This window comes from Pomacea canaliculata, linkage group LG13, assembly GCF_003073045.1.
Source record: "Pomacea canaliculata isolate SZHN2017 linkage group LG13, ASM307304v1, whole genome shotgun sequence".
NCBI lineage: Eukaryota > Metazoa > Mollusca > Gastropoda > Architaenioglossa > Ampullariidae > Pomacea > Pomacea canaliculata.
The window spans coordinates 6,986,149-7,013,702 of NC_037602.1; the positions used below are offsets into that span (position 1 = coordinate 6,986,149).

At 38.5% G+C, this 27,554-nt stretch overlaps 3 protein-coding genes across 3 annotated transcripts; 1 reads left to right on the forward strand and 2 right to left on the reverse strand.

Moving 5' to 3' along the window:
• Positions 1–7,193: 7,193 nt before the first annotated feature.
• On the reverse strand, positions 7,194–12,037 carry LOC112554384 (vesicle transport protein USE1-like). The gene is given in 8 exon segments (XM_025222142.1): positions 7,194–7,798; positions 7,801–7,822; positions 8,787–8,965; positions 10,314–10,427; positions 10,430–10,466; positions 11,057–11,135; positions 11,490–11,539; positions 11,891–12,037. Coding segments are annotated over 8 exon segments (735 nt in total). The 5' UTR covers positions 11,993–12,037; the 3' UTR covers positions 7,194–7,646.
• Positions 12,038–12,062: 25 nt separating this feature from the next.
• LOC112554385 lies at positions 12,063–19,554 on the forward strand. The gene is made up of 10 exons (XM_025222143.1): positions 12,063–12,259; positions 12,578–12,812; positions 13,676–13,845; positions 14,258–14,319; positions 14,515–14,621; positions 16,203–16,431; positions 17,292–17,416; positions 17,720–17,918; positions 18,227–18,315; positions 18,921–19,554. The coding sequence occupies exons 2-10, from the start codon at positions 12,588–12,590 to the stop codon at positions 19,113–19,115; spliced, it is 1,401 nt and encodes a 466-aa protein (XP_025077928.1). The 5' UTR covers positions 12,063–12,259; positions 12,578–12,587; the 3' UTR covers positions 19,116–19,554.
• Positions 19,555–22,863: 3,309 nt separating this feature from the next.
• Positions 22,864–27,551, reverse strand: LOC112553975 (NADH dehydrogenase [ubiquinone] 1 alpha subcomplex subunit 13-like). Its single transcript, XM_025221523.1, has 4 exons — positions 27,419–27,551; positions 27,012–27,090; positions 26,512–26,583; positions 22,864–23,350 (listed from the first exon to the last, which is right to left on the reverse strand). Exons 1-4 carry the CDS (start codon positions 27,510–27,512, stop codon positions 23,146–23,148), a joined length of 450 nt encoding a protein of 149 aa, XP_025077308.1. The 5' UTR covers positions 27,513–27,551; the 3' UTR covers positions 22,864–23,145.
• Positions 27,552–27,554: the final 3 nt, after the last annotated feature.

The window sequence follows — 27,554 nt, forward strand, 5'->3', positions numbered from 1 at the left end:
AGATCCTGAAGATGTTTTCACGCGCGTGTGCTCTACATGCCCGCGTGGCGAGACGGGGGAGAACCGCTTCACCTGCTCGTTTCCTGGAAACGCAAACACATAATAAATCTCAGGTTCCCCCATCACAGTCCGCAATTTTACTTTCGTCATCTCTTGAAAAATGTGAAGGGTAAGTCATGATCCGAACCATCACGACCGCCAATAGCAGAAAAAAACAAACACCATCAAACTGCATCCGGGTTCTTGACGGTTCTAGCGCCACAATAATGAGCATCTAATAAGTCAATGCCACCATGTCGAATGACATGTCCAAACCATCGTAACTTGAACCGCTTGAAGTCCAGTTTTATCGCTGCCCTTAAAATCAACAATCTGTTGTTTTCTTTATTTCTTTATAAAATCTTACTAGAGAGAGATTATTTAGTTTCACAGCAATGCAGATGAAACGGCGTCGGCATTAAAGCGAACAAAGAAGATAATCAGAATAAAAAATCTTTGTGTTGAATATGTTATCGGTTCGTTTCAAGGGTTAGCATAACAAAACCCTTAAAGATGAAGCAAAGAAGAGAGAGAATGTACTTCTCAGAACACAGAACGTGTGTCAGGGTAGATGCAATACACAGAAAGGAACGCTAGCCATTATGAGCTTCTTGAATCATCAACGCAATCTTTCTAAAAGTTTCCGAAAGCTCAGAACTTGCCAGTTTTTACGACTATAACAAAAATAGTATCACTGTTCTACAAGTGACTCAAATATGTTTGCATTCGTCCCTCACAACAAAGTAAACTTGACCACACCAAGCGAGCTTCTCGCAGCCATCTTCAGCCTGGGACATCAAAATCATGTCCACGTTTTGCTCAGTGAGTATTAGTCGTCTGATGAGTAATAGTTTCTTGTTAAGGATCGTGAAATGTGTATCAAGCATTAGTCAAACGATATTAGATGAGGTCATCATCGTGATGGCTATCTCACAACCACAGATCGTGCTTTAGTACTATTGACATCATCGCAAAAAGTCAGTTTTGGCCGTCGCTAAGCCTCCAGAACATCACATCTTTCCAGATATATCTGACCATCTTCTGGTATCCTCGTCCCTACCTTATACATAACAATACTTTCAGTTATCAAAGCGACGCTGGCGATCTGTAGAATAATTTCCACACCAGGTGGAGGCTGAAATGTACTGGTTGCTTAGCAGCGCCAGCCTTGTGTGGGATCTCAAATATGTTGACGAACTGACATTGTAGCTGTGCTGGGTTTCCTAGATATGTGTCATTAGACTAGGAATTCAAATTCATTATTATTAGTCGTGTCTTCTTTATTTCTGTTATTTTTTTCTTTCTTCGGTTCGTTTGCTTTTTTTTTCCTCGCGGCTTTTATTTTCATTTCCTATCTTAGTTTTATTTTCTTTCTTTTTTTTTACTGCTATTTTGTTTCTTTTACAACATAACCAGCATCTCTCCTATCTCTCCAGTTTACATCCCACATTTTACAGGCCATTCTACACAACATTTTACGATTGTGCTGAACATTACGATGTTTAAGATATTTTCGTGCTGTTTGTGGCCCTTAATGCGACACAGTTTCCGACAAGACTTTACTCAAGATCTGTAAAAGTAGGCGTCTTGGAGGAGAAAAAAGACTGCGATGTCAGAACAGATGATAATTTCTTGGTCACAAAGGAAACGAATGTATATTGCCTTCTCGTAAAAGTTCATGGGAAAGATGCCCCCATCGGAACAGAACAATTGTCTTTTTGATGTCTTTCAGTCCATTATTACTATATTTCATTGTTAGACACAAACCCACAATTTGCCTTTTTCATCATTAGATTCCTCACACTCTCTCACTCGCTCACGCGCTCACACACACACACCTAGTATTCATGCGCTGCAAAAGTAGTTCGCTCGACGTTAGGAGTACCAAGACCCAGATGCCGGAAGCAATGCCCTCGAGCTGCAGAAGCCTCCCCATCAGCTACGTCATTTCAATGCAAGTGAAAAATGCTGCTCACCGGAAATTAAAGTCTGTCTGTCCAGAATACTTCCAACCCCGAGAAAATGATTTTCATAAAAGTAAAAACTGTCTAACGAACTCTCTGGAATGCTTCCTGGGAAATCTCGCTCGGAAATTTGACGAGGTTGGTGGGAAGGTGAAAGCCAGGTCATTCACAGCAGCAGTCTGATCTTGTGATCATAAAATACTAAAAGCTGGATTAGGAAAGGTGGGGGTAATTCGATTCTCAAAAAGAGAGAGAGACTGAAGACGGTTGTTATCATAACGAAGAACATTCGTCTTACAGTCTTCTCCTTATTATGCCCGTTAATAAATTCTGCAAACGTGAACAATGAGCATCTGTTCGCTTTTAACTGCTGAATCGTGCAGTAGGACGGACATTAAACTGTGAGTTCTGTACAACTTCATTGTCTTTTCTGTTTCTGACTGATTTAAGTGAGCTTTTCACCTTCATTTTTTTTCTTAGTAGCAATGCGTGCAAGCACATGCGAGGTACTGGTGTAAAGCATTATGTATGCCGTTATATTATGTGTGTATCCTATGTGTATTATTTATGCATTATGCGTACTATATTATGACCTTATCATGCAAAATCTACCTTTTTTTCGTTTTTATTTGCGGTAGTACATTGTTACAGAATGCAGACCGAAAGAGCATAGCGTATGAGGCTTACCGTGTTCCATCGCTAGTTATTCGCGCCCTCATCGTCTTCCTTTACTGGACACTCCTATACAATAAAAGCAGCCCAACTAGACTAATAAAGACGTACATGAAATGTAAGTTCCCGGCAGAAGGTTAAAAAAAGCGCAATAACTCGGCCTAACCACGCGGCCGAAATCCTTCTCTTCTGTCTGGCTGTGTCAATATTTGGAGAACCTATTTTCAACATGGCCTTAGTAAACAGACTTGACAGAAATCGCCGACCTGGGCGTACAATGCACCCCTACCCCACGCCGGGCCTCGGCTCCACCCCAACCTCCTCCCGCCTTCTCCTGGAGGCGGAGGATACCTAAGCTAGCACGTGCGAGTTGCTGGCTTGTTTCCGAACGTTACGCGACCGTTGCCTGGATTTTTTATGCCTCTTCTCTTCTTCCTTCTACAGTCGAAACCTTTGCTTCTTTGAGTTTAGAAGCTTTATTGGCAAATGCGTTACAAAAACCTGGCGAAGCCGGAAGTGGGGAATAGTTGTTACGGGGTTATCCCCCTTCCCTCCCCATCGACCCTTTCTGAGCATTAAAAAATAACAAATAAGTGTTCGACGTGTTGAGATGATGAGACTTCTTGAAGACTTATCTTTGAAGACTTAGTTATTCCTCGCCTTGGATAAGGTCAGACTGGACTAGGAGCAGCATCCATTGCTGATTGGGTTAAGAGCTGCTTGAAGAAATTATGCTTCCAGATTGTAGTTTTAACTATATCTTCTCTTCACCGAACAATAAATCAAGAAATCAATGACCACCCACTCATTCACTCAATCAAAAGGTCATGATCAATTACTGTCAACTTTTTTTGTATAAAGGCACTCTTGTAAAATATCTTATATGAAGGCAAGTATAGTATTATCTCCATATATATGATCTCCTCAAGGTGGACGTATGTCCGCACTAAATATTCCTTATTATTTTTATTATTTGTAAACCGACCTGAGTCTGCTCATAGGCTTTGTAAAAGCGAACTTCACTGTTTCTTATTATATGTTTATATAATCGTTGATATGTTGAAAATGCTAATCAGATAGGTTACTGAATAGGTTTTTTTTTAAAAAAAAACACTATCATCTACGATAATGAATAACTTTCTGCTTGAACAACCTCCCTATCGGGTTTATTCTAGCTCACTTTGATCTTCGTGGAGGTGAAACAATTACCTATCTGACCAGGTGGTAATGAAAGATCTCAGTTTGAAGCCACCGTTTGGGCTAAACACGTAGATGGCCCAATTTGTTTAATAGAGTCGACCCCCCATCTCCCCAAACACAAACACACATGCAAAGCACTGAGTGAACGGTACTCACTATACCCCACATCTAAATATTGGATACCCAAGAGAGTGAGTATGGCAAAGTATGTTGCTAACAAAGAAATAATTTTCCGTTGCAGTTCGCTCTCAGATGCCGTAAAGACAAAGCAGACAACCCAACCCCTTGCATTTTCGCATCCCCCGGAGAGCAATAACTGCCTGAAGAGTCTACCAAAGACAGGAGAGTTGGGGGATTGAAGGGGGCAGGTACGAGAGGGGTGGTACACGTCCTGTATAGGGAGCATTTGTTTACTTTTCCGACGGGTCTCCAATTAAATGAGGACTGTTCCTTGCGGCTGGAATCGTGCCGAACACGCGGAGGTCGTCGTTTTTTCTTGTTGCACGTAGTCCCACTTTGGTCTTTTATCTGAGATTGGTTGTTCACCTTCCTCTCCGCCGGGCACCCGTCCCTACTCCACCGTCACCACCACCACCACCACCACCATCCCTACCCCTCCAATTTCTAGCGTCGGTGGCGACTATCAGTGACTACAACTGCGTGGAGACCGCCTAATGAGAGGCAGGCCCCCTCTTTGCGGTCAGAATGCAGCGAAGCGTGAACCGACCGTTGCGGTGGTCTACCATCTCCCCCACACCCAGCCTTCCCATGCAGGTATGCAGGACCACCTACATGACGTCTATAACTCCGTATCGGAGAAACACATAAACCTCTTTGTCTGCCCACAGGTATGAAGGGCTTTCTTCTGCCGCCGGGACGGTGGGCTTGTACTAGATCAATTTCCAGGTGTTTCTATCAAACGCTTCTTCCGTTAATAGCGCCTACAAGGCTTGTATTATCTGCAGTCCCTCCACACTCCCCGCCGCATCCATCCCCTCCACAAATGGCAGTTTCCCAGCCGGCTTTAAACTTATTTTGCTCGTCCAACTCTGAAGAAGGTTTTGTTACCTAATGTGCGAAGTATGTCAGGTGCAGAACTGGAGCACAAGGGGCGGCCACGACTATGCAAGTGATACCTGGTCCTTCGCTAGTCCGTGTTAACACAGTCACAGCGAATTCTCGCTTAATGTCTTGACGTGAAGCGTCGGAGCACAGGTGGGCCAGCAGTCACCTGCAGTCTACCTTCCCACTTCCAGCCTGCGAGGTCGTGTAACATTTCGCTTTAAACACAAATTGCTATCGCTGCAAAGGCCCTTTCACATGTAAGAAAAGGTTGTTACCACACGACAATTCACCTGCGCTATTTTTCTTTCAAAAACTGTCAGCTCAACATCCCAGTAAAGTTCTTTTTTAACTGGCCATTATCTTCTTTCTTTTACACAGAAATCAATGTTTAACCTTGTATCGTGTATCCATCAACAAAAAAAACAAAAAAAAAAATCAAAACCAAGGTGGGGGAAGGGAAGGAAAATTTTCTACGAGCGAATGTTTCTAAGAAATATGATTAATAATACTTTTATGTGCTACTCTTTTTCATCTCACATGTGTTTTCAACATTATTATGTCAAAACTAGAATAAAATAGAAGCATAAAGAGCGAGCAGACACAACAAAATGAAAGTCAGAACACACAGGTGTACAGACACACGCGTGGGTATGTATCTGCGCACGGACACACGCAACTCCCCCACAGACACGCACGCACGCACGCAGACAGTCTGCACTCACATGCACACGCTCCTGTTTGCACGTAGTACCCTCGCGCCCTCTGACGTGACAACAACGGTCTGAACAAACATCCGTTTGACAGCACAGTTAATCACGCCGGCACGCAGCGACAGAGATAGATGATCTCTGCTAAATTTTCGGCATACTTCTCCGCTTCCTCTGAGAAAAAAAAGATCCCAAGCATAAAAAACTTGACGTCACCGAACAGCTCTCATTACGGTGGCAGCGGTAATTCGCTTGCCAGGGTTTCCTAAATCACGGACATAACGGAGCTGACAATGCCACTCAGCTGAAAGCCATAATTTCATACTCATACTTTTCAAGACGAGTAGGAGGGGTTGAGATTGCGGCTGGGTGGGATTTGTGTTTCATGGTCATTTTTAGTGGGGTTTTTGTTGTTGTTTACCTCGCAGGAAGTGAAATCTGATCGTCCTGAAGAAGCCGTGCGAATGTTTTGAAAATAGTAGCTGCTGTGGATAGGAGATTCGCCTTTGTTTGACTTTACGGTAATAATCCCTTGCCTTCGTTTTACTATACTGTAATAATTCCTTTCTTTCGTTCACTGTAATTATCCCTTTCTTCGTTTCACTTTACTACAGTAGTCTTTCTTTCTTTTCTTTTCTTTTTTTCTTTACTGGTATAAACCCTTTCTTTCGTTCTGCTTCACTACTCTAACCCATTTCTTTCGTTTTACATTTGCAATTTCTCTCGCTTCTTGAATTCCCTAGTCCAGCTCATCAATTGTGCAGTACAAGGTAAGAGTCTCGCGTGTCGAGATTACACAGGTAAGTTTCTCAATTCAACATTACAGACTGTCAGCAACAAGCACAATTTACCATAAAGGAAAACAAGTGGTCGACAAAAAAGAAACTGCAAACTGTTTTTAGAATTCAATCACTAACACCATGATGCGACAAAATATGCATTTTAACCATGCAGGTCTTCAGACGGACACAATGGCACTCGAAGTTCTGTTCGCAATCAACAACAGTCACACCTATGTTAGTAAGTGAGCTCTATTACAGCAACGACACTGAAAAAAACAGAAATCAGAAACATATGCGCAAATCGCACCCTTTTCCCCATGCCAGTAACACTCTTGCAAGGCCACTAAATAAAAGGCACAAACTAGCAAGCACCCTGAACATATTCTTGAAGGCTTTCCATCTGCAGCCTGACCGAAAACAAACGATTTATAATGAAAAGGAGATTTGGGTTAAAGATTATTAAAAAATTCTGGAAAGGGGAGAATCAATGCTATCCCTCCCATGGCAATTTAAATGTTTCCCAATTCCCATGGTATTAACAATCCTATGGACAACACTGTTTTCGGCTTTTGTTCTATAATTCCTGCTACTTCACGTACAATAGATGATTCAGAGGAAAGATTTAAATCTTGATGAATGAAATAACAGTAAATTTATTTTGCAATATCAAGTATGAAATACATGTGCTGTCCCATGTCCATGGGACGTTTCCCATGGGATTCTGGACAACACTGGCTTATGACTATGGATAATGAACAGAACAGGACAGAAACAAGAAAATAAGACCGAAGGAAAAAAGACGAAGAAGAACTACAACAACAAAAGAAAGAAAGATAAGAATAAAGCAAAGAAACGGAAGAATAGCAAGAAGCAGGAGGAGAATTTTGTGGTCGTAGTAAAGACAAGAGTGAATTAAAAATGAGATGACATGATGGAAGCTCAACAGTATGCCACCGTCCTTCACCCAAAAGTTCTTTCATTTTGTGTACAACATCCACTCTGTTCACATTTATTTATCCCTTCTTTTTTTTTCCGTCTATGCACTGCATCATCCCCTTCTGCAGGAAATCACACTGGCTCCTAAATGTGTTCATTGCCGCTGATGGCCCACGCGCATCGCAGTCCTACGCCATCCTTAACTACCCTCGCAGCAGTCGCAGGGCCCGTTGGAGTTGGTGGTTGGTGGTTAGCAGCTGGGATCCTCAGGAAGGGCAGATTTATCCCTTGGGAAAGATCTTCATCACGACGACCATGAACATGAAGGTAAAGACGACGACCACCAGCATGAGCCACACCCACCATGAGCAGGAGCGCGTGAAACCTTCCAGGCGCTCGCTCTCTGTCTGCAGCTTGCCGTAGTTGGTGTCGCCATCCGGGTACTCTCACCCAGTTTCTGGGGGCAATAAAACGACCATCAGACGCTTTCCTGCTTAGGCAGAGGTAGGACACGGAGAGAGAGAGAGGACGCCAAGAGAAAGAGAGATGACAGAACACGAGATAGCGCTAAGACATACCAAAAGATGACAGGGTACGAGAAAGAGAGATGATAGGGTACGAGACAAAAATGACATGGTACAAGGCAGAGATGGCACGGTACAAGGCAAAGATGACACACCAAACATAGCTTAAGACGAAAAAAAATGCACCAGACAGAAAAAGTACCCACCAAGAGAACAGAGATATGGCACGGAATGTGATAGAGATGACACTAAGATATGGAGAGATGACAAGGCGTGAAAATAGAAAGATGACACACCAACTGACGAAAACAAGATAAAGCTAGACGAAGACAAGAAATAAAAAGAGTAGGTCAACGGTTTCTACAGGGAATGAAAGGTCAGATTCCTTTCTCCCATAACACGAACACTTTGTATATGTGAAACTTCTAAGGGTTTTTTTTTTCTTTTCTGAAACTAGCGACTTAAGAGCGCTGAATAACTGGGAAACACAAACACCAGAATTCATGTCTAGTACCTGCAAAAAATAAAAATGAGCCTTAAGGAAACTAAGTTTGGTGTAAGTTTCTATGTGTGTGTATATATATATAAACAAACATCCACACACTCTTCAAAATTATCCTTCAGACACTCCTCTGAAATACCCATCAATAATGATTTGTAGGCGCTACCTGAATAGTTAACTCGTGATGCAGTCAAACCAAGCCCCTTTATGCCTCTTACTCAAAAAACGGACGAAACGATAGGAAAAGATGATAGGAGGAGGGTTAAAAATCCACGAATGATGAATATTCAAACATTTTCATCCCTCCGTTTTTTCAGAAGTGCCCCTCTCTTCCCCATCTCCTGCTCAGCATGAATTTTCTCGATCCCTGAAGCAAGCTGGCTGAGCTACCTCACCTTGACGTCCTCGCGCACGACACGCCCAGCGTCCGCCATGTTCTGCTTCAGGGCGCGTGCGTGCGCCAGCATCTCTTCGGCTAGCCGCTCCTGCATGCGGTGGTGGTGCTGCAGCAAACTGTCGATGTCGGAGCTGGTGGGTTCTCCGCCCGCGCTGGCCACGCTGCGATGCCGCACGTCTGTTTGTGGACAGAGAAGTGACCCACTACACCACTCGCCATATCCACCTTTTTAACAGGTCTACGCAAATGTATAATGCTTTGTTTGTTGTTTTGAAATCGCTGGGTGAAGCTCAGCATAAGATACTATTTTCTCAAAATCTATACAAGCGATCGCCTCCATTCTCGAGATAAAAGCGCAAAAGAATAATTATACAGAGAAATGAGTCACATTCGGGACGGCGGATATGTCCAGGGATATAACAAATGGTGCACACTGGCAGAGCTGTGACCTCAGCAATGTTATGTTTCTGGCCGCTCTCTGTGATTGGTGATGTTTGTAGGTCTGTATTCGAGAATGAAAAAGCGGAATGGGGGAGTGGGAGATTACTCAGATTTCATAGTATGCTTTCTTGTATTGAGATTATATAAAAGACCTTCATGTGACTATGTGAGCGTCTGCATACGCCATAAGTATGATGAATTTCGAAGTTAGGGCAAACAAAACCAGAACGATTTAAAAATTAATTATATTAGATAAACAAATTCAGAAAATCAAGTTAAAACCACCACATAAACGCTGAGTGCGGGAGATAAATCATAATGCACAATAACTGCTTCCACTCGAATTTATTGTCTCCCTTTAATCAGCAACACTAAAATAAAACAAAAATACTAATCTACCCACCCCTCTCTATGCTCAACTGTCACGAGGTACTGTTACTCTTTAACAAAGCGTATCATGAGGATTGTTTCATGTTCTCTACAATCATGCTCATTTTAATATTGCTGAGTTAGAATTTATAATAGGTAATCTTGTGCCAGATGTGCATAAATCAAAACATCTTGTTCATTCATATAAATATACTCTTCAGTGATTGTAAACCCTGTTTTCAAAGTCAGAAAAACACGGTGATAAAATGTCAAAAAAGTCAGAAACTATTATGAGTTAAAAATGTCATGCAAAACACTATTTTCTCTGCTGGTAGACCATAAGTCTTTGTAAATACAAAATTCTATCATTTACTCGGGAAAATCTGAACAATTTATAGTTATGTTCTTCATTTTTATGTTGTAAAAAAAATTTCTAAAACATACAAAGAACCGACTGTGGATGGCTCTTAATAATTTTTCAACAAAGTCAGCCCCACTTCTTCCCTCCATCACTCAACATCATAAGCATATAAAATGATTTTTGGGAAGGTTTGACTGTACTAGACACAAAAACACAGATAAATGTAAGAGCATGCAACCCCCACACACACACATACACAAACACATAGAGCAACACTATTACCATGATTTGCTGAATAACTATTCTCTCTCACAACATGTAGTTTTTGCCACTGCTAAAATTTAAAATCAATACCAGTTGTGTTGCGCAGCCCTAACAGTTCCTGTTGCATATCCTCATGGCTCAGCACTTTGGCTCGAATTTGCAGGTGGCGGGCTGGTACATTGTTGGGACTTGCGCTACTTGTGGCAGCCTCTCTGTAGCCAGAACCTTTTCTGCACCTGTAGGCTATTCCAAAACATAAGTTCAAAGACATGATCCAAAACTCAATTGTGCAACAAAAATGTTTTATCTTTCTTTGCCTTATCATTGACTTAGAAACGAAAATAATCAATTAACTAAACTCTGATACAAAATAATACATCTCACTTAAATAGCACTTTTCACCAGCATCAAAGCCAGGTTCAAAGCACTTAAATACAGTCAGGCCCATGAGCACACTTCTTTTTAGGGTAGGCTTCAAATGCACCTTCATACACAGACATGTACACAGCACAATGTAACTTTGCATGCACATTCACTTATGCACAAGCAGAGATGGAGGAGGACCAGAGTATTTAATGATAGTCAGCTATGTGAGCAGGTGTCGCATTCAAAAAAAAAAGTGCTTAAAGAAAATATTAATTAAAATTACATTGATGTAAAAGGAACTTAAATTTTTAAGATAAATTATCAGGAAAACAATACTATCACTGAGCAAAATATTCAAATCTAGTCAGCATTTATAAACTAATGAAGCAATAAGCAAACTAGTTAAGATCATGTTTTACGTAAAAATGTATGTCTTTACTCTTCTAAAGACCTTTTAATAAGCTCACCATTTTTTCCACAGCTATGAGACCTTTCAAAAGGTCAACTTTTTTCTGGTATTCACTTAATGTCTCCTGTGGAGGACGACTGAAAAAAATTTTTGCTCATCACACACACATATATATATATGAAACAAGTTGTTCAAACTGCATATAAATACTTATTGTGTATGAGCAAACTTCCATGATAACAATCACAGTTCATGGACAACATTGTAAGACATACTTTTCTCACAGGATTAAAAAATGTCAAAATAATGGATTTTTTTATTTTTAAGATCAGTTAAGTACTAATTTTTATGATGAATAAAAAACGTTTTTGATTTCTACTTTTGCCTGCATTTGAGTTACTAAATAGCAAACATAAAAATAAGTAAATGTAAGTAAAAAAAAAATCATAGGAGAAAAACCTGTAGTAAACAAACAGTCTTGAAACATATACCTGTGTGCCTTTTTTATTTCAGTCAGCTGATCCTGCAGGGCTCCAATAAACTGTAACAGCCAAAGCCTTATTAATTTTTTATGAATCTTAAAATTCTGGAGAAATTATCAATGTTATGCAGATTATCTCTGTTCTCAGAACAGTGCATCATATACAGATACGAGTATGAAAACAAAGAATATTTAATCCAGCCTGTCAAATTTTATGTACTATGGAAAATGTGTTCTAAGCCATGTATTCTTTACGCATAAAATGTGCACCTTAGCAACTGATCATTGCTAAAGATCCCTAAAGTGTAAAGCAGACGACATTTTTCAACCCTTAGAACATCTGCGTGTATTTGCGTCTAAAAAGTTATCAATTATCTATTATCAACCAAACGTTTTCAAAACTATAACTGCCTTTTCAAGTCTCCAGTCTCTAGATTCCTTGTCTTCAGCCATTGTTTCACAACGGTGAAGAAGTCTGTTAAAATTAACTTCTTGACGTGTAGAGCCAGCCATGTTTGATTCACATAGAATAACACGTTTCCGCCACTGAAGAGTTAGACCGCCTCACAGCTGAGCAATCACTTCCGGATTATTAGGTTAGCTCACCACAGAGACCACCCTTAGTGGCGTCGTCAATGGCAACGGAAAGCTACGCCAAGTGCTCCTGCGACAACATTTTTTAAATGTAAAAGTAAAGTGAATCAAGGAACTAATCTGCTCGTAAACATTGTCTGTTACCTACTCTACATGTTGGACAAGATTTGTAAAATAAACAAAGAGGTAAAGAAATGTAAGAATTTATATCTGGGTTAAATATGCTCGATCGTCCATCGATCGAGTCATTGTGAGTAAATGTGCATGAGCTGAAAGTTTTTTTGATCCACAGATCTTCTGTAATTCTATTGTCGTACACCATAAAGCTATTTTGCTCATTCTTCTGTATGGATTTACAAGTAACGTTGACAAACTGCATAGACCACCAGCAGTTCCACCTCGCGCACTCCTTGTATAATAAATTCCTTTATGGATACATATACCAGAATTGATGTGATGCTATCTAAATATGAATATAAATGATTTATTTTCTGTCGTTTACAGAAACAACAGCATGGAAGGAAGTTCTACATTACGTGGCTCAAACAAATCTCATTCAAAAGCAATTAGCAACATCCTCAATGATGATCTGTTAACATCACCATCTCATATGAGTGTGTTTAGAGAAGATTACCCTGTCCATGAAACATACAGACCATCTGAAATTGCCAGACCTCCACCACTAGGGGACATTATGCACAAAGATGAAAAATATTTCTGCAACCATACTTCTGAAACAGTACGTACTGTTTTATTTTATTCCAAGACACCTTTACATCCACAACAGAAAAAAAACAAAGCTTTATTAATTGTTACAGATTTTTTCTAGTCACTTGATTGTAGACTTTAAAGGTATAATGGGTGAACTTTTTTTCCAATGACAGTGTAAAGCTTGATCAGTACAAGACACATATATATTATCAAAATATTTAGGTGAATATATTTTTGCCATTCTCAGAATACAAACCTATAAAAATTATCAGGAACAAAGAAAGCTCAGACATGTGACCTCACATTTGCACGCAGATATACTTATTTAACATGTAGTCCTAGGCTTCCTGTTCTAACACATTTGTATGCAGTCCTGATATCTGGGTTTTCGACCTTTTTCTGTGCCTATTTGTAGGCATGTATTTCAAGAAGAGAATTAAATGGAGTATTAACCAAATTTGGGAAAATGGCATTTTACAGCAAACTTTATCTAGTGTTATTTAAAGAAAAAAAAAATAGACCTTCATGCCAATGGTTTTCCTAATTAATTTTAAAAGAATTTTTTAATTAGGTGTTTTCATTAGTGTAAGTAATGATAATCATTACCGTCATCAAAATAAAATATCTATAAACCTAATTAACTGCAGTTTAAAATACTGCCCACCATGGTTACTTTATTAAACAGACAAATGTAGCACAATAACTTAATAATAACCACACAACACACTACTGCAAATAAATGAATTATATGAATTTTCTGATTTTTAGTAAATATATGATATATTTGCCTTTTTATGTTTTTAGTCCTCTCACTGTTTTTCACAGATACAAAAATAATCATACTGATGGATAATCATTCCTGTTGTCAGTCAAAACTGTTTTACTTTCCAGGTTGCATCTTTTGAGTATCGTCCAATGGCTAAACCTGTGTTAAAAGATATTCAGAATAAACTGCGTGTGACAAACTTCAGAATGGAAAAGGACCCCACCAAGGTTAATGTCTTTGAAACTACACATGATCATTATTACCAACCAAAACGCAGTGTACAGGTGAGAAGTGGGTTTGGTTGTTCAAACATCTATCAGCCTTAGACTGTTTAAAGTGAGTATGATCTTGCCTCAAAATAAGGGAGAACAAACATTATAGAAGTCCTAGGAGGCATGGGAAGTATAAATGCATCATTGCAAACTTTGTAAAGCTAAATAATATTTAAAATAATAATAAACCCAAATAATATTCAAATTATCAACATAGTCTACACCAAGCCCTGTTTCTTCAAGTACATGGCATACTCAAAGAGAACCTTGATTTACACAGAATTTTGAAGAAATATGTTTAAAAGGTAATTTTGCTGTGTGGTTGGGTTGTTGTTTTTTTTTAAGGAGAAAAAAGTCAAAGGTTCAACAGCATATTTTAGATCTCCCATCTTTCAAGAAGAAAAACATGATATTCCAGTGACCACATATCGTGAGATGTTTCCTTGGACATGATCCTAAAAAGCATCCTATTTCAAAAGCACCATCTGTCCACCAAAGTAAGTTATAAATTATAATTATGATTTAACAAAAAACATTAGTTGTTAATACTTTGTCACATATTGTAAGGGTGTACATGTGAATATGTGTGCATGAGCTAAGAGTTCAATATCAAACATATGTAAGAAACTGCTTACGGGCACTCCATTTACAGAAAGTTAACCACACTGATTTTCAGAAATGTTTATTGATAGGTGGACCCTCAACAATACAAGGTGACAAGCGACTAGGACACTACGATACTACTCATGCAGATCAGTTTCAACAAAAATGGACTTCAGTTCTTCCTTCCTTTTCAGCAGTATATATATACATATTATTTTTTTTCAGTTTTCAGTCTTTTTTTTTTAATTTTCAGTTTTTCACTTTCAGCAGCTTATTTTCCTGCACTCATTTTGTACTTATGTTTTATATCTACATATTTTTCCTTTCTTTGTCAAGATTCTGCCTATCGATTTTGCATGCTTCTTAGACTACAGCTGTTTCTGTGCATGGCAGATTGCATATGGTTTTAGTGGGACAAATCAGGAAGCATAGTGTAATTTGTAGAAAGCAAAGCCAAAAAGAGTCCCTAAATTTATAATAGTCACTCACTTTGTGACAGAAATTACACTTTATATTTTATGAAAATTTTAAAGACATTTGTGAATGGAGTAAAACACTTAATATGTTGCTGTCTTGTCATTGACACAGCCTAACATGTACATATTCTGTTCTAGTTACAGGATTCATTTATTAAAACATAAAAATCTTTCACTTCGATATGCTGTTTCTCATTTTGCATTATTATTTTGATGTTTATTTAATAGTCCTTAGCATAACTTATTAGATTAGATGAAACCAGTCTGTTATAAATTTATACTTTATTTTTACATGTTGCAGACCTTTGTAGGTTTAAGTGGGGCATTTATCACTCTCTCTTTCACACACACACAGATATAATTTTTGTCTGTCATCTTTATTATTATTCTTTTATTTCTCTTTTATTTTTGCTTTTTTTGTTTATAGAAGGAACTAAAGGCTGTAATAACTTTTAGCCATCATTAGTTGTAAATGGTAACACTGTCTTTTTTTTAAAAATTATTTTTTTGCAACACACCATCAAAGAACAGGTTCATTCTTGAAGTGTTTCCATTTTTAATTGATAAAGATATAAATGATATGATTTTGCAAATAATATTTCTCCTTAAGACAGATAATGCCAAAGGTATGTTATGAACTGAAAGATAATCTGATTCTACCCATTTCTAAATACATAACTTTGAAATGGAATGCACATAGGTATAAAATATAATATATAAGCCCTCAGTGTCTTCAGAAACTTTGTCTCTTTTAAAGTATGAGTCCTCCTTTCTAATCTACATCAGCCAACATTTTAATTTTGAAAATAACAACCAGAGCTGGCGCTAGGGGGATACTGGGCCTCAGGCAAATAGAATTGCAGGGCCTTTGGAAGCCAGAATAACATACGGTAGCAGGGTAATAAAAAATTACAGACTGTCTCATTCCGATGGTGCACTTGATAGCGCAGACCTTTGGAGGTCGCCACTGCTCACCCCTCCCCCTTCCCCAGGGCTGACCCTGTTTCCAACAATCCCCTATACATGCTTTAGAGTAAATTGTCTATTCTCTTTCCTGGACTGTTTCATGCATTAACTTTCAATAAAAATTAGTAGTTTTTGCCTAATGGTTATGACAGTGAGAGAAGTTGTACTTTATCCTGCGATTGCTGCTCCATTCTGTTTATGTAGGAGGACATCATAGAGACATTAAGACAAAGGGAAAACGTCTTTGACAGTGTGTTGCTTCGTACTTTCCTTAGCTTTTTAAATGCTGAAATCTCATGCTGAATGTTGCTTTATAGTTGCAATCTTCACTTTAGCCAACAGGCACTAACATCCCCTCAGGAGATAGAGAAATGATTGCCTTTGGGGAAACAACTATGCGTTCTTCCTACACAGACAGTGGAAATAAGTCTGTTGTTCCCTTTGATCTGTCTGGTGTAAGCAAGCAACAGCGGAAGACAAACTTCAAACTGCATGATGGTCATGGGATCTGGGATGACAACAAGAGTCTGATGGCAGTTTCCTTCATATCAAAATCTGATAAAAGTACACAAACTAGAATTTGACATTGTGTTCAAACAGTCCAATATCGTTATCAGATTTATATTTATAGTGAAACTGTCCTAGAATTTTTAAATTCTTGAATTTTAATTCTTTAATTTTAAAAAAATGTGTCTATGAAATACTTCGATCATTGCCATCAGATGTAATTTGTCTTCATTTCAAATTTTAACAAATCATTTTTAAAGTGTCATAGATAGTGCCAAAAGATTAATCCTCAGGATTCACATTTAGCATAGTGCTAACTCTACTTTAAAACCTTTATTTAGCACATCAATATGATGGTTCAGAATCAGACACGGGCCTTGGTGTCTGGTTACATACATGTGCCCACATGTATGTGCATGTATCATGTATATGTGCCCTGTGATTTTATGCTTTTGTTTTATATTTGTTCATGTGACTTTGCATGTGCCTAAGTATTCAACCACTATTCCATGGATGTCGTTGTTCCCAAAAGAACTGCCTCTAAGATAGCTTTTTTTTTTTTAACTTTGGTCAGAAATGGGATCTCACATTATGCTTTAGAAGCAACATGAATGCACATAAAATTATAATTGAGACCATTTATAGTTATATGTTATTATTTAAAATAATGTTTCTGCAGTAAGGTATAAACCAATTGTGATTTAAAGGCATGAGGAAATTAGGTATACTTTCACCATTTTTAAAATACTATATCTTCCTTATCTCTGACAATTTTTTTTTCTTTGATTATTTATTATTTTTCTTGCTAATGTATTATACATACAATATATTGCTCAAGTATATATGCTTTGAAATGAGACCAACTTTAACATTGTGGAAATTGTACTGAAACAATTCAAAAACAAACGTTTTCCCAGCTTTAGTTGATCGGGTAAAGCCAAGTCAACACAGAAACCACAGTTCCATTCCAGAGGGAGACACAGATCCTGAGCGTAACAAAGACCACATGGATAGCACCACATACCGATACCATATGGGCAATGTAAGCATTCTAGCTGTTATACTAATTTCAAAGTCTGGAAAATACCATATTTTTTTTTCTTCAAACCTTAACAGAGACGTATTTGCACTTATGTCTGCAAAAAAAAAAAGAAATAAAAATAAAATGGTTTAAAGCCCTGTTTATGCTACACATAAATTGATAAAAGCCATGGAATGATTTTCACGTGAAATTGGGCAGCCTTTCTCTAGAACTCAGTTTTCAAATAGCAATCTTAACACTTAATATCAACAAGGTTTTAAAACTCTTTTTTTTATCTTAATTGGTTTGTTTTTTTTTGTGCAGCCTGCACTTGGCCTTTATAATAAAATTGTGTCTGGAGCAAATCTGCGAACAAAAAGCAGTGTATGGTTTGGTGAACCATCACTAAACAGAAAGTTCTATGAAACGACAACACATCACACATACATTCCCAAGTCTATACCTTACACTTATAAGAGGCAGAACTTTTTGAAGAAGAGCAGCATCCCTCTTGACCATTTCAGTTAGTCTCACTTTTATTATGTTGTTTTCTTTAGCAATTGTGTGTTATCTGTAAATACATACATTTGATTATTTAAAAGTCACTTAGATGTTCTGTTTTAAACAAGATTTCTCTTTAATTTCTAGTAACAGTAACAATTAAATGCTTATCAACTGTTTATAACAGTTTGTGATAAATTGATGCACTGTTGTCACATTGCTGCAATTACCAACATTTATATGGAAAAAATCTAAAAATGACAGCTTGCTGGAGATTCCTGACATATGAACTTAAACATCAACCTATTTTCTGTGTCACTGTTTGAACAGACAGTGAAGCATATGAAACAACAATGGCACTTGACTACAAGAAATACAAGTCATCTAGAATGATTCTGAATCCTGATGCTCTTGACAGGGTATGGAAATCTTTTGTGTATTTAAAAGTGTAAGCGCTGTAAAAAAAATCATGTGCATTTCGCATTATTTTGCTCTGATCCTACAGCCAGGCCGTCTTACCCCGCGGGCCCGAGGCAGCGGCTGACGCCCCGAGATAAGGTAGTGTTTGACACCACGATCGCCACGGTTGTTATTTAATCAAATGTGCGGGGCCCTAGGCAGATGCCTCATCTGCCTGGCCCTAAGCACGGCCCTGCCTACAGCATAATACTAATTTTCTATTGATTTTTTTTCAAACATCGTCTATGGATTTTTTTTATACTACAGATTTCTCAGTAATGTAATTTGGGATCAGTTGGTATTTGATTATTCTGCATGTCTTTTTTCATCATTAAAAATAAGACTTCATTTTTAAAAATGCTGTTACTATCTATAAAAGCAACTAGAAAAGCTAAAAAATCATTTCCCCATCACTAGAAGTTATAGACTTGAAAAATTACTTAAAATGGCAAGGAAACTTCTTTGAAGAAATATTCCTTGTGAAAAACATTTTTCAATTATAGTTAGCATCTGAATTTTTGACATTTCTGGTACAGTTATCTGCTTTTGTTTTTTCACAGATTAGAGAGTCACACGCCTTTCCATTTTGAAAGATAGCATGGACTTAAAGACAACCAATCAGGAGATCTTCACACCTAAGACTTCTGAAAAGCTCAAGTATGATCGAGGTCGCATGCAGCAAAGTTCAGTCCCAATGGGAACTTTTTCTGCAACAGAGCCTGTAAAAACACTAGGCAGCCAGAACTCAGAAGTGTTCTGAAACTGAGAAGAAAAATACTTTGCAAATGATTTCGTATTTTTAAATAAATCTTGACAAATCAGAAGAACAAATTTATAAAAAAATATTCAGTTTGCTTGTTTGTAGGAAAAAAAGATGCTGTACATATGGAGATTAGATATCTGTGTTTTACTTCTGATGTTCTGAAACACATTTGTAGGTATTCTGGGCTCTTAACAACAACTTGTTTTTAACTCAAGAAAAATTATTTAAGGGAGAAAACCACTGCATTCCAAAGCAGATTGTCTAAATTAATATTTCCTGGTGAAAGAAAAAAAAAAAAAAAAAAAAACAACAAATAAGCTAGATTATTTTGTCAAGTTATCACCCAAGATAACCATCAACATATCAGCAGTCTATAGATTGATAATTAAAATGATGATTTGATATCAATTGAAGAGATAATGGTATTTTATTTTTTTTTAAAAAATCATTTATCAGTTCCAAATGAGGATCTTCACATATTATACAATGAATGCTCTACATTAGATTCATAAGGCTGATTTAAGCAAAAAGCTGAGCAAAAGTTCCCTGGATTACAATAACTGACCCTCTCTACCAGATGCATTTGTGAACAATGATATTTATGCTTGCTAATTTGCTGTTTTCATAAAACTATAACCCAGTTTGTTGGAAAGTGACATTTTGTTAATCTGCTTTTACACAAGACATGATAGTATTACTGACACATAATCAGCAGTATGAAGTTTAACATATATCGTTACAATGTGTGTGCACATTTATGCGTGAACAATCAACAGCCTACCTCTTTCTTCTATATGACTTCCTATTTAGTTTCCTTTTTTTAAAATTTCTACATGCTATTTTTATTGTGCTGTAAATACCTGTGGATATTTCTCTTGATGACTTGACATAGTTTTGGAATTAAAATTTGAAATGCGGCCTTCTTGTCTATATGTGTATGAGTACCTGTCCCACATTTCGTTGTCAAAAACATGAAATTAATCTTGTGGTTTGTAACAGTGTGTTGGAAACAAAACACCATCAAACAATGCTGCAAGGTAAAAGAAATCCAGCAACTTTACAGTTGTAGGGGAGTAAGGTGTTCAAGCCCTTACTTTGAACCAATCTTTTGTGAAGACAACTCTTTCTTGCTATCTTACCTTTTTACAGCCCCCTTCGATTGCCCATTGCTAAGGTAAGTCAACTGGGCAAAGTACACAGTGCCACACAAGCATCCAACAGCTAGCAGGTGTACTTTCAGATTCAGATGTTGCTGCTTTAACTCTAGACTATCTGCTTCCTTTAAACAATGCTATCCTTGCTTAAAATTTGCAGATGGCATAGCCATAGAAATCTGCTTCATAGACGAACACTCCTTATCACTGTGCTGGAGAGTTTGAGGACTGAGTTGATTGCAACTTTGTGGGGTTGAAAGCTGGAAAAATCGACATGACTTATGAAGTGGGAAAGATAGTGCTAAACTCCTCTCCTGGATGTTCACAATCGGAACAGCAGGAGCAGACAGCCGCCAGCTTGCAATACCTTAGCAGTGTTTCAGTGATTCTGTTAACTGCATACAAAAAAGCCCAGTAGAGACTTTTGAAGGAAACAGTTTAAACATCAGCTTTAGAGTGCTGGAGGGTGTGTACAGGCTACTCATTGAAAAGTATACATTTAATGGACCTGAAATGGAAGACAAGGCAAGGCTGCCCAAAGTCATCAAACAGTCAGGCAAAACAATTAGTATGAAACAGCTAGTACTATGACATATGTATCCATATTGTCAGAAGAAAATCTGTGGGCACAGCAAACTTTCCTTAGTTGACCCAGTTGTCAAAAATGGTACTAGACTACATAAAAAGTTGAGCAAGGTAAGGCAGCGAGGGAGAGGAAATGGCCCTGTCCTCACTAAAAGCTGGCCTTACTCCCAGTAACCAAAAAGTTAAGAAAAAAATTTTTTTGTACCTTATCACACACCCTTACTACCGTGCAACTAGCATGTAGAAATACATGCTAGACCTTCAGACCTAAAGTCATCACTATTCTAAACAGAAGATACAGTGAGTCCAAGTCAGTTTTGTTATTGAGTCTTATGTTTTTAATTGTTCTCTTTATATTATGTAAATAGCTGCACGATCATTAGATTTTAAGGACAGTATTTTTTCTTTTTTTTTCTTGGCATGTCGGTGTGCAGAATCTTGGTTGGCCTTAAGAGTGACAGCGATCAGAAAAGTCTATTGTGTCTGCATTCTGGAGCTTCAGGGTTGGGGGCACGGCTTCTAAAAGGACTTTCAGCAAAAGTAATTAACAGATCTTTGTCTTTGAGGGGTATATTATGCTTTTAATGTATCTCAATGTAAAGTACTGCTGTCACGGATCAGTCCATGAGCCATATTTAACGACTTTAACCCCTTCGCTACTTATGAAGTGCAAGCGTAGAAAGCATGCAAGGGAGAATGAATGAGAAGGTCAGCCAGAAAAGGCTTAACCGTGACAGAATATTTGATGAACACTTCAGCCATAGAATTTTTGACGGGAAAAAGTTTGAAAAAGTACTCAGGCCCAAGATATTGAAGAAAGAAGATGTGCCCGAGTAACGATTTGTGAATCTCCTGGTTTGAGATTCCAGAGTAGAGCAGGGTAGTGTCCATCGACACTGGGTGCGGCACAATACTGACCCTTGGTGGATTAACCTTGCCTAGACGTTTTTTCTGCTGTGGCCTAATTGAGTTGGAGTCATTTTGAAGGAGGAAAAATCACATTTCCGGACATTTCCTCGATCGCCCTCGGTTCAACACCCGCAGCGCCTTGGCTAGGGAAACCGCCAGCCTCATGACGTCACCATGAAGTACTGCTGCTGTGACTGAGCAGCTTCATAACATGATCTGGACAGCCTCAGGCAATCATTGTATGGTGTGTTGAAAACATATGGACGTCGCGTGTGTGTGTTGCTCTGGTGAGAGCCTGCATCCGTGACAACTGTAATAATTTGTTGAATAATTTTGAATTATATTTAAATTCACGTTTAAATTTAGATTTTTTTTTCTCATTCAAAAGCTGCTATAGGAATGCAAATCACAAACCACAGTTCATTAATAAAAAAAATTATAAACTGTTTACACCACTGTGGTCTTGCTAAAGACATAGAAAGATTACTTCATGCCTCTCCACTGTTCTTAAATTATACTCTCCCAACTGCAGAGGTCAGGGGAAACAGATATAACAAGGGTGCTTGATTTTGAAGGTGCACAACTAGATGGTTCCATATACCTAACTCCCCCAATTAACCCGGCAGTAGAATGTGTACTTGACCCCAAAGGGATCAGGAAAGTAAGGTAGCGAGGGAGAGGAGATGGGCACTGCTCTTATGGGAAGAGAAGTGAGACCTCTAACACCTCACTTCCTAATGAATGACAGCGGTCCGGTGGCGCAACGGTTAGCGCCTGTCACCAATACAGTGAAGGTTTGCTGCCCAGAGTTCATTTCTCGTCTCGGGCACGCTGTTCTTTCTCTGCACGTGGCATCTGTTTACAGGGCTGGCTGCTTTGTCGTACTATAGCCTCAGTTGCTGGCACAGCGTAAAACACCAATTCCCCCCCCCCCTCTCACTTCCTAATGACTGTCAGGTCACAGAATGACCTTTGCCATTTTATGCACAGGGTGTCATTTGTATACAAAAAGATGAGTATTTTCTTACCATCCCTCCATCCATACCATGTAATTATACTATAGTTAAGTCAGTGTAAAGCAAAACAAACTACCTGAATAAGAGAAATATCCTTTAATCAACAGGCTCATCTTTCAAACTCAAAAGTCAGTGTCACCAACCTCCAGGAAAGATATACTTTTTTATGACACTGACATTGGCCACAACAATTCAAAGAAACATCGAACACAAAGAGCTTTTCTCATCTAATACTAATGTAGTGTAGGCAAAGCTCAGAATTATTCTGTTCCTATTAATAAATTATTATACAAAAAATAATAGTTGCATAAAGTTAACTGTCCTTTTCCTTCAGCTGCGGCTAAGTATGAAGTCTACAGTTATTTAGTGATTTAGCTTATCATGTACAGTATACATCCTCTCCCAGTATTTGCAGTGTGCAAAATACTCGTCTGCTGAAGGGTCTATCCAGCGGTCACGAATGTTGTGGTAGACTGGCTTACCCCACAGTGTTCCTGTGACCCAACCATCAACATTCTTCATAAGTTCATTTTCTTCATCACGGTTTTCACGGATTTGCTTGAGGAGCCTGCAAACAGCATTAGTGGTTCTAATAGAAATCTGTGATAAATCTGTAGAATAGCTGTCAAGTTTTAAAATATGCTATATGTAATATATCAGTTTGTTTTATACATAACATTCTTATGACAGTGAAACTCCTTGGTATTTGTATAATCTTTACATAAATTAATGAAAATGGCCTTTAAATTTACAAATTTATATGTTACTTTTGTGTTGTCATTAGGTGAAGAGAGGACAACAGACTGTATTCAGCAGTATTGTGATTGTTGAGCTCTTACACAGCACTTCAATGACTTGGATAAGATCTTCAATGCTCAATTTATTTTTGCTACAAATAAATAGAATTTTTATAGGCCCCCTTATTTTTTTCCCCATTTTATGCTCAGTTAGTTTGAGAAAACATGTGGTTTTCTTGTCATTTCCACTCCTGCCTTTTGCATCATTCACCACTCAACCATCACACTAAGGGAAATAGCCCCACTGCCTTGTGGGGAAATCAGGGGAAAGAAAACAGCGAAGGTAGTAAACCTCTGCAGAAAATCATGATGCTAACAAGGCATTTGTGGGCAAAGACTTTCCATGATGAAAGTGTCTGTGTTCACAACCTGGCTAACTCATTGACTGTGGTTCACTTGGAGAGGAACATAGGTGCCATCATGTGTATAAGACCAGAGACAAGATCATGAACATTCACCCTAAAAGAAACATCATGCTAAATTGGTCAAGGCCTTGATAAAAAAGAAACCACTATGCACCCCACTGCCATGCTCCAGGGTGGGGATAGAAAAAAATTTGCTATCAGAACTTCTAGAGCCAAAATATAAAATTGAGAGAAGGAACATCCATTGGTACATGGAACATCCACACATTACATCAATGTGGTAAAGTGAAACAACCCACCCATGAGTTAGAACGGTACTGGTAGGACATTGTGGAATTGGCATAGGTCAGATGGCCAGAATTTGGGAAAACAGTAACTGATAAGGGTCATAAACTCTGATGCTATAAGGAAGACATCAGACATGAGCATGGTGTAGGCTTCCTCATACATAGGAAAGCACTTGGAGCTGTCATCAGTTGCACATCCATATTCAGCAGGCTGATCTCCAAGTATGTCTTTCCAAGGCCACACAGTCAACAAAGTCCTAATATTTGCTTGGACCTATATGCACAAAGACAATGAAGTGGAATGCCAAAGTCAACCCAAACTCCACCAGCTATGGGCAGGAACACTGGGTTAATATGGCCTTGTTAAAACCAATGACAGGGGTCCTCAGACTCCTGGAATTTGTGCATAGCTATCCATCACTTTAGCCAATACCCTAAACCCCGACAAGAAATTAAGGATGGCAACTTGGCACTCACCAGATGGAATGGTCCCTAACCAAATCAACTTCATCCTGCTGCCTAGATATTTCAAAGTCAGCATCAACATGGCCAAGATGAAGACAATTCAGTGACCATGACCTTAACAAACACGACGCTAAAGCTGAGAATGAAGCTCCACTTAAACAACCCCTGAATTCATTTTGATTAAGAAAAGCTTCAAGACCCTAATCTTCAAGGCCAAAGTTAAACAAACTTGATGGACTGTAATGTAGACACCCTTGCTTGAAATATCAGAAGAGGTGCTACTGTCAACAGCCCAGGAAATGCTAGAACATCAAAAGATAAAGAAACAACTTTGGGTCATGAATGATATTCTGGATCTTTGTGATCAAAGAAGGGCCTTAAAGAGAGAAAGGAAAAGCAAACATGAAGAAGCTTCCAAGTACAAAGAAGTGAATGAATAGTGCCATCAGAAAAGGGATGAAGCCAGCTGGGGAGAACTAATTTGAGAACTAATGCTCAATAATGGAGGGAATGGCATGGAGTGAGAGCCCACCAAATGCTAAAATTTCTCACCAAGTCAGGCTATCACAAGACCTCAGTCATTAAAGACAGCAATGGCTGTTTACTCACATAAAGCACTACTGTACTCTGAATAATTTCAAACACCTGCACAACTTCTAGCTGAAGACAAATGCTAACCTCCTTTAAAACAACCAGACTAAAACTAGCACTTGCAGACCTACCAGTCCTAGGGGAAGAGGTAAAAAAAGTGGCACATAGTCTGAAGAGAAAGTCACCTAGGGTAAACAATGTCCTAGCTGAGCTGCTCAAGCAAAATAGGAATGAAACAACCAAAGCCCTCACTGCACTGTGCCAGAGAATTTGGGAACACAAAGAATAGATGAAGTCACCAGTCATATACCTTCCAAAACAGTAAACACTGCCAGAACGATAGAACCTTAAACTTTATAAATCACCCATGTCGTGCAGAGAGTAATAGTACCACCGCTGAATAGTACCACCTGCTAGCAGAAGAACAGGCTGGCTTCGAACTAGGTAGGAACACAGTAAAGCAGATCTTCAACTGTTGCATTCTGATTGAGAAACATCTTCAGCATCAGCATTGAGCACTGAAGATCTTATCCAAGTCATTGAAGTGCTGTGTAAGAGATTAACATTCACAATATTGCTGAATAACCAAACAGGAAAAGGATTTCTTTCGTATGACAGTAGGCGTCCCTCAGGGGTGCCTTGCTGCCTGTTCCGTTCAGCATCTATTTTCGGAGAACATATCAGTGAAACCCTCCATAATTATCACACCTCCATTTCCATCTGTGGAAGGATGATTTGTAGCTTATTCCTTGTTATTCCAAGAGGAGCATAGGGTTGCAACAACACCTCTCGAGCAGACCCAGTTTTGGGCAACCCCCATCAGTTGGGCCCATGTGGTTCCAACGTCCTTTGCCTCACTCTCTACTGTTCTTTTCCAAGTCTCCTTCTCCACTTTTGAGCAACTGTTATATGCTCAATCTGGTTTTCTGTCTGGCCATCAGGGGAAGTCCAAGATGTCTTGTGTATACTTTTCTGTGGGATCACAATGCCACCAGTGACCTATGATGTGGTCATTGAAAGTTGGTCTGTGAAGAGCTCCGTTTCCATTGCAGGTGCCGACGCCATCTCTTTCTATGATGAGTTCCCTATTGGTGTTATTATCTCCCACTTTGGCATTTAGGTCTCCCATAACGATCTTCAGATCTCTTCTTAGTTTAATTGGTGAATGCATTACTAATTAAAACATTTCATTTTTCTTTTATTACATGCAAGGCAGGCACTCACAATCGATTTCGCTCAGCCAGAAGAAGTGGAAGAACAGCAAGTCTGGCGTCTCGCATTTCTAAGTCGTCCTTGCTGTAAAGAAAGCAAAAAAACTGTAAAGAGCTATAATGAAGCCTTCAAATAAAACAAGTATTTACAGAATGGGGCACTGGTCATTTTGTTCCAAGACCATATTACTCCACCACCTAAGCCAAATGATTTTAGCACCAAAAGCTGAATCATTCTAGGCCCAAAAGATAGGGGCAAAATGACCAGTGATTATAGAATGTGTCTCATTATACATGTATAAAATATCCAGAGCACATCAAGAGTAAATGTTCCAAACACTTTGTATGATAAACACAATTTTTTTGATACTGTAATTTCTATTATAGAAAATAAGACCAATAAAATGCTGATGAATCAATGGTTGCCAGTGTTCAATGTACAGATGGATTTTAATGTACTGTGAAATCGACAACTCCATATGATCAAAGAACTAAAAAAAAGTTTTAACACACCAATGTCTTCTTTTCTGGTAGTAAAAACCGACCCAGGAAAGACCAGTAAAGCCAATGAAAAGTCCAAACTGTGTAATTCCTGTTCAAAACCAAATACACATGCAAAGTGATATTTTTTCTAGTTTTATGAAAGTCAAAATCAAAATAATCAAGAACTCCACCTTTAACTCTCAAATAGCTTTCAGTGTTTTTTATGATGAAGTCATCAGTCTAGGTCAGGTATTTGACTCAACTTTTTTGTCAGCTGTACTTTCATAAAAGTGTGATCATTAATCTATCCGTGGTGTGATCAATCATGTTCATAGCGAAATCATCTTAATAGAGGAGAACATGTTATGACTTAAAGTGGAACTGCACATAAAAAATTCTGAAGAAGTGTAAAAAAATGCATATTACTGAATTCATACCACTCATTTTCTTTTTAGGAATTTGTTTTGCCCACTCAATAGGGCCATAGCCCGCAGGTGGTGGCATCTCCTGTTTGTATCCTTTCGACGCCATCTTGACCTTTGGGATATAACTCTGTGTGACTTGGTTGATGCA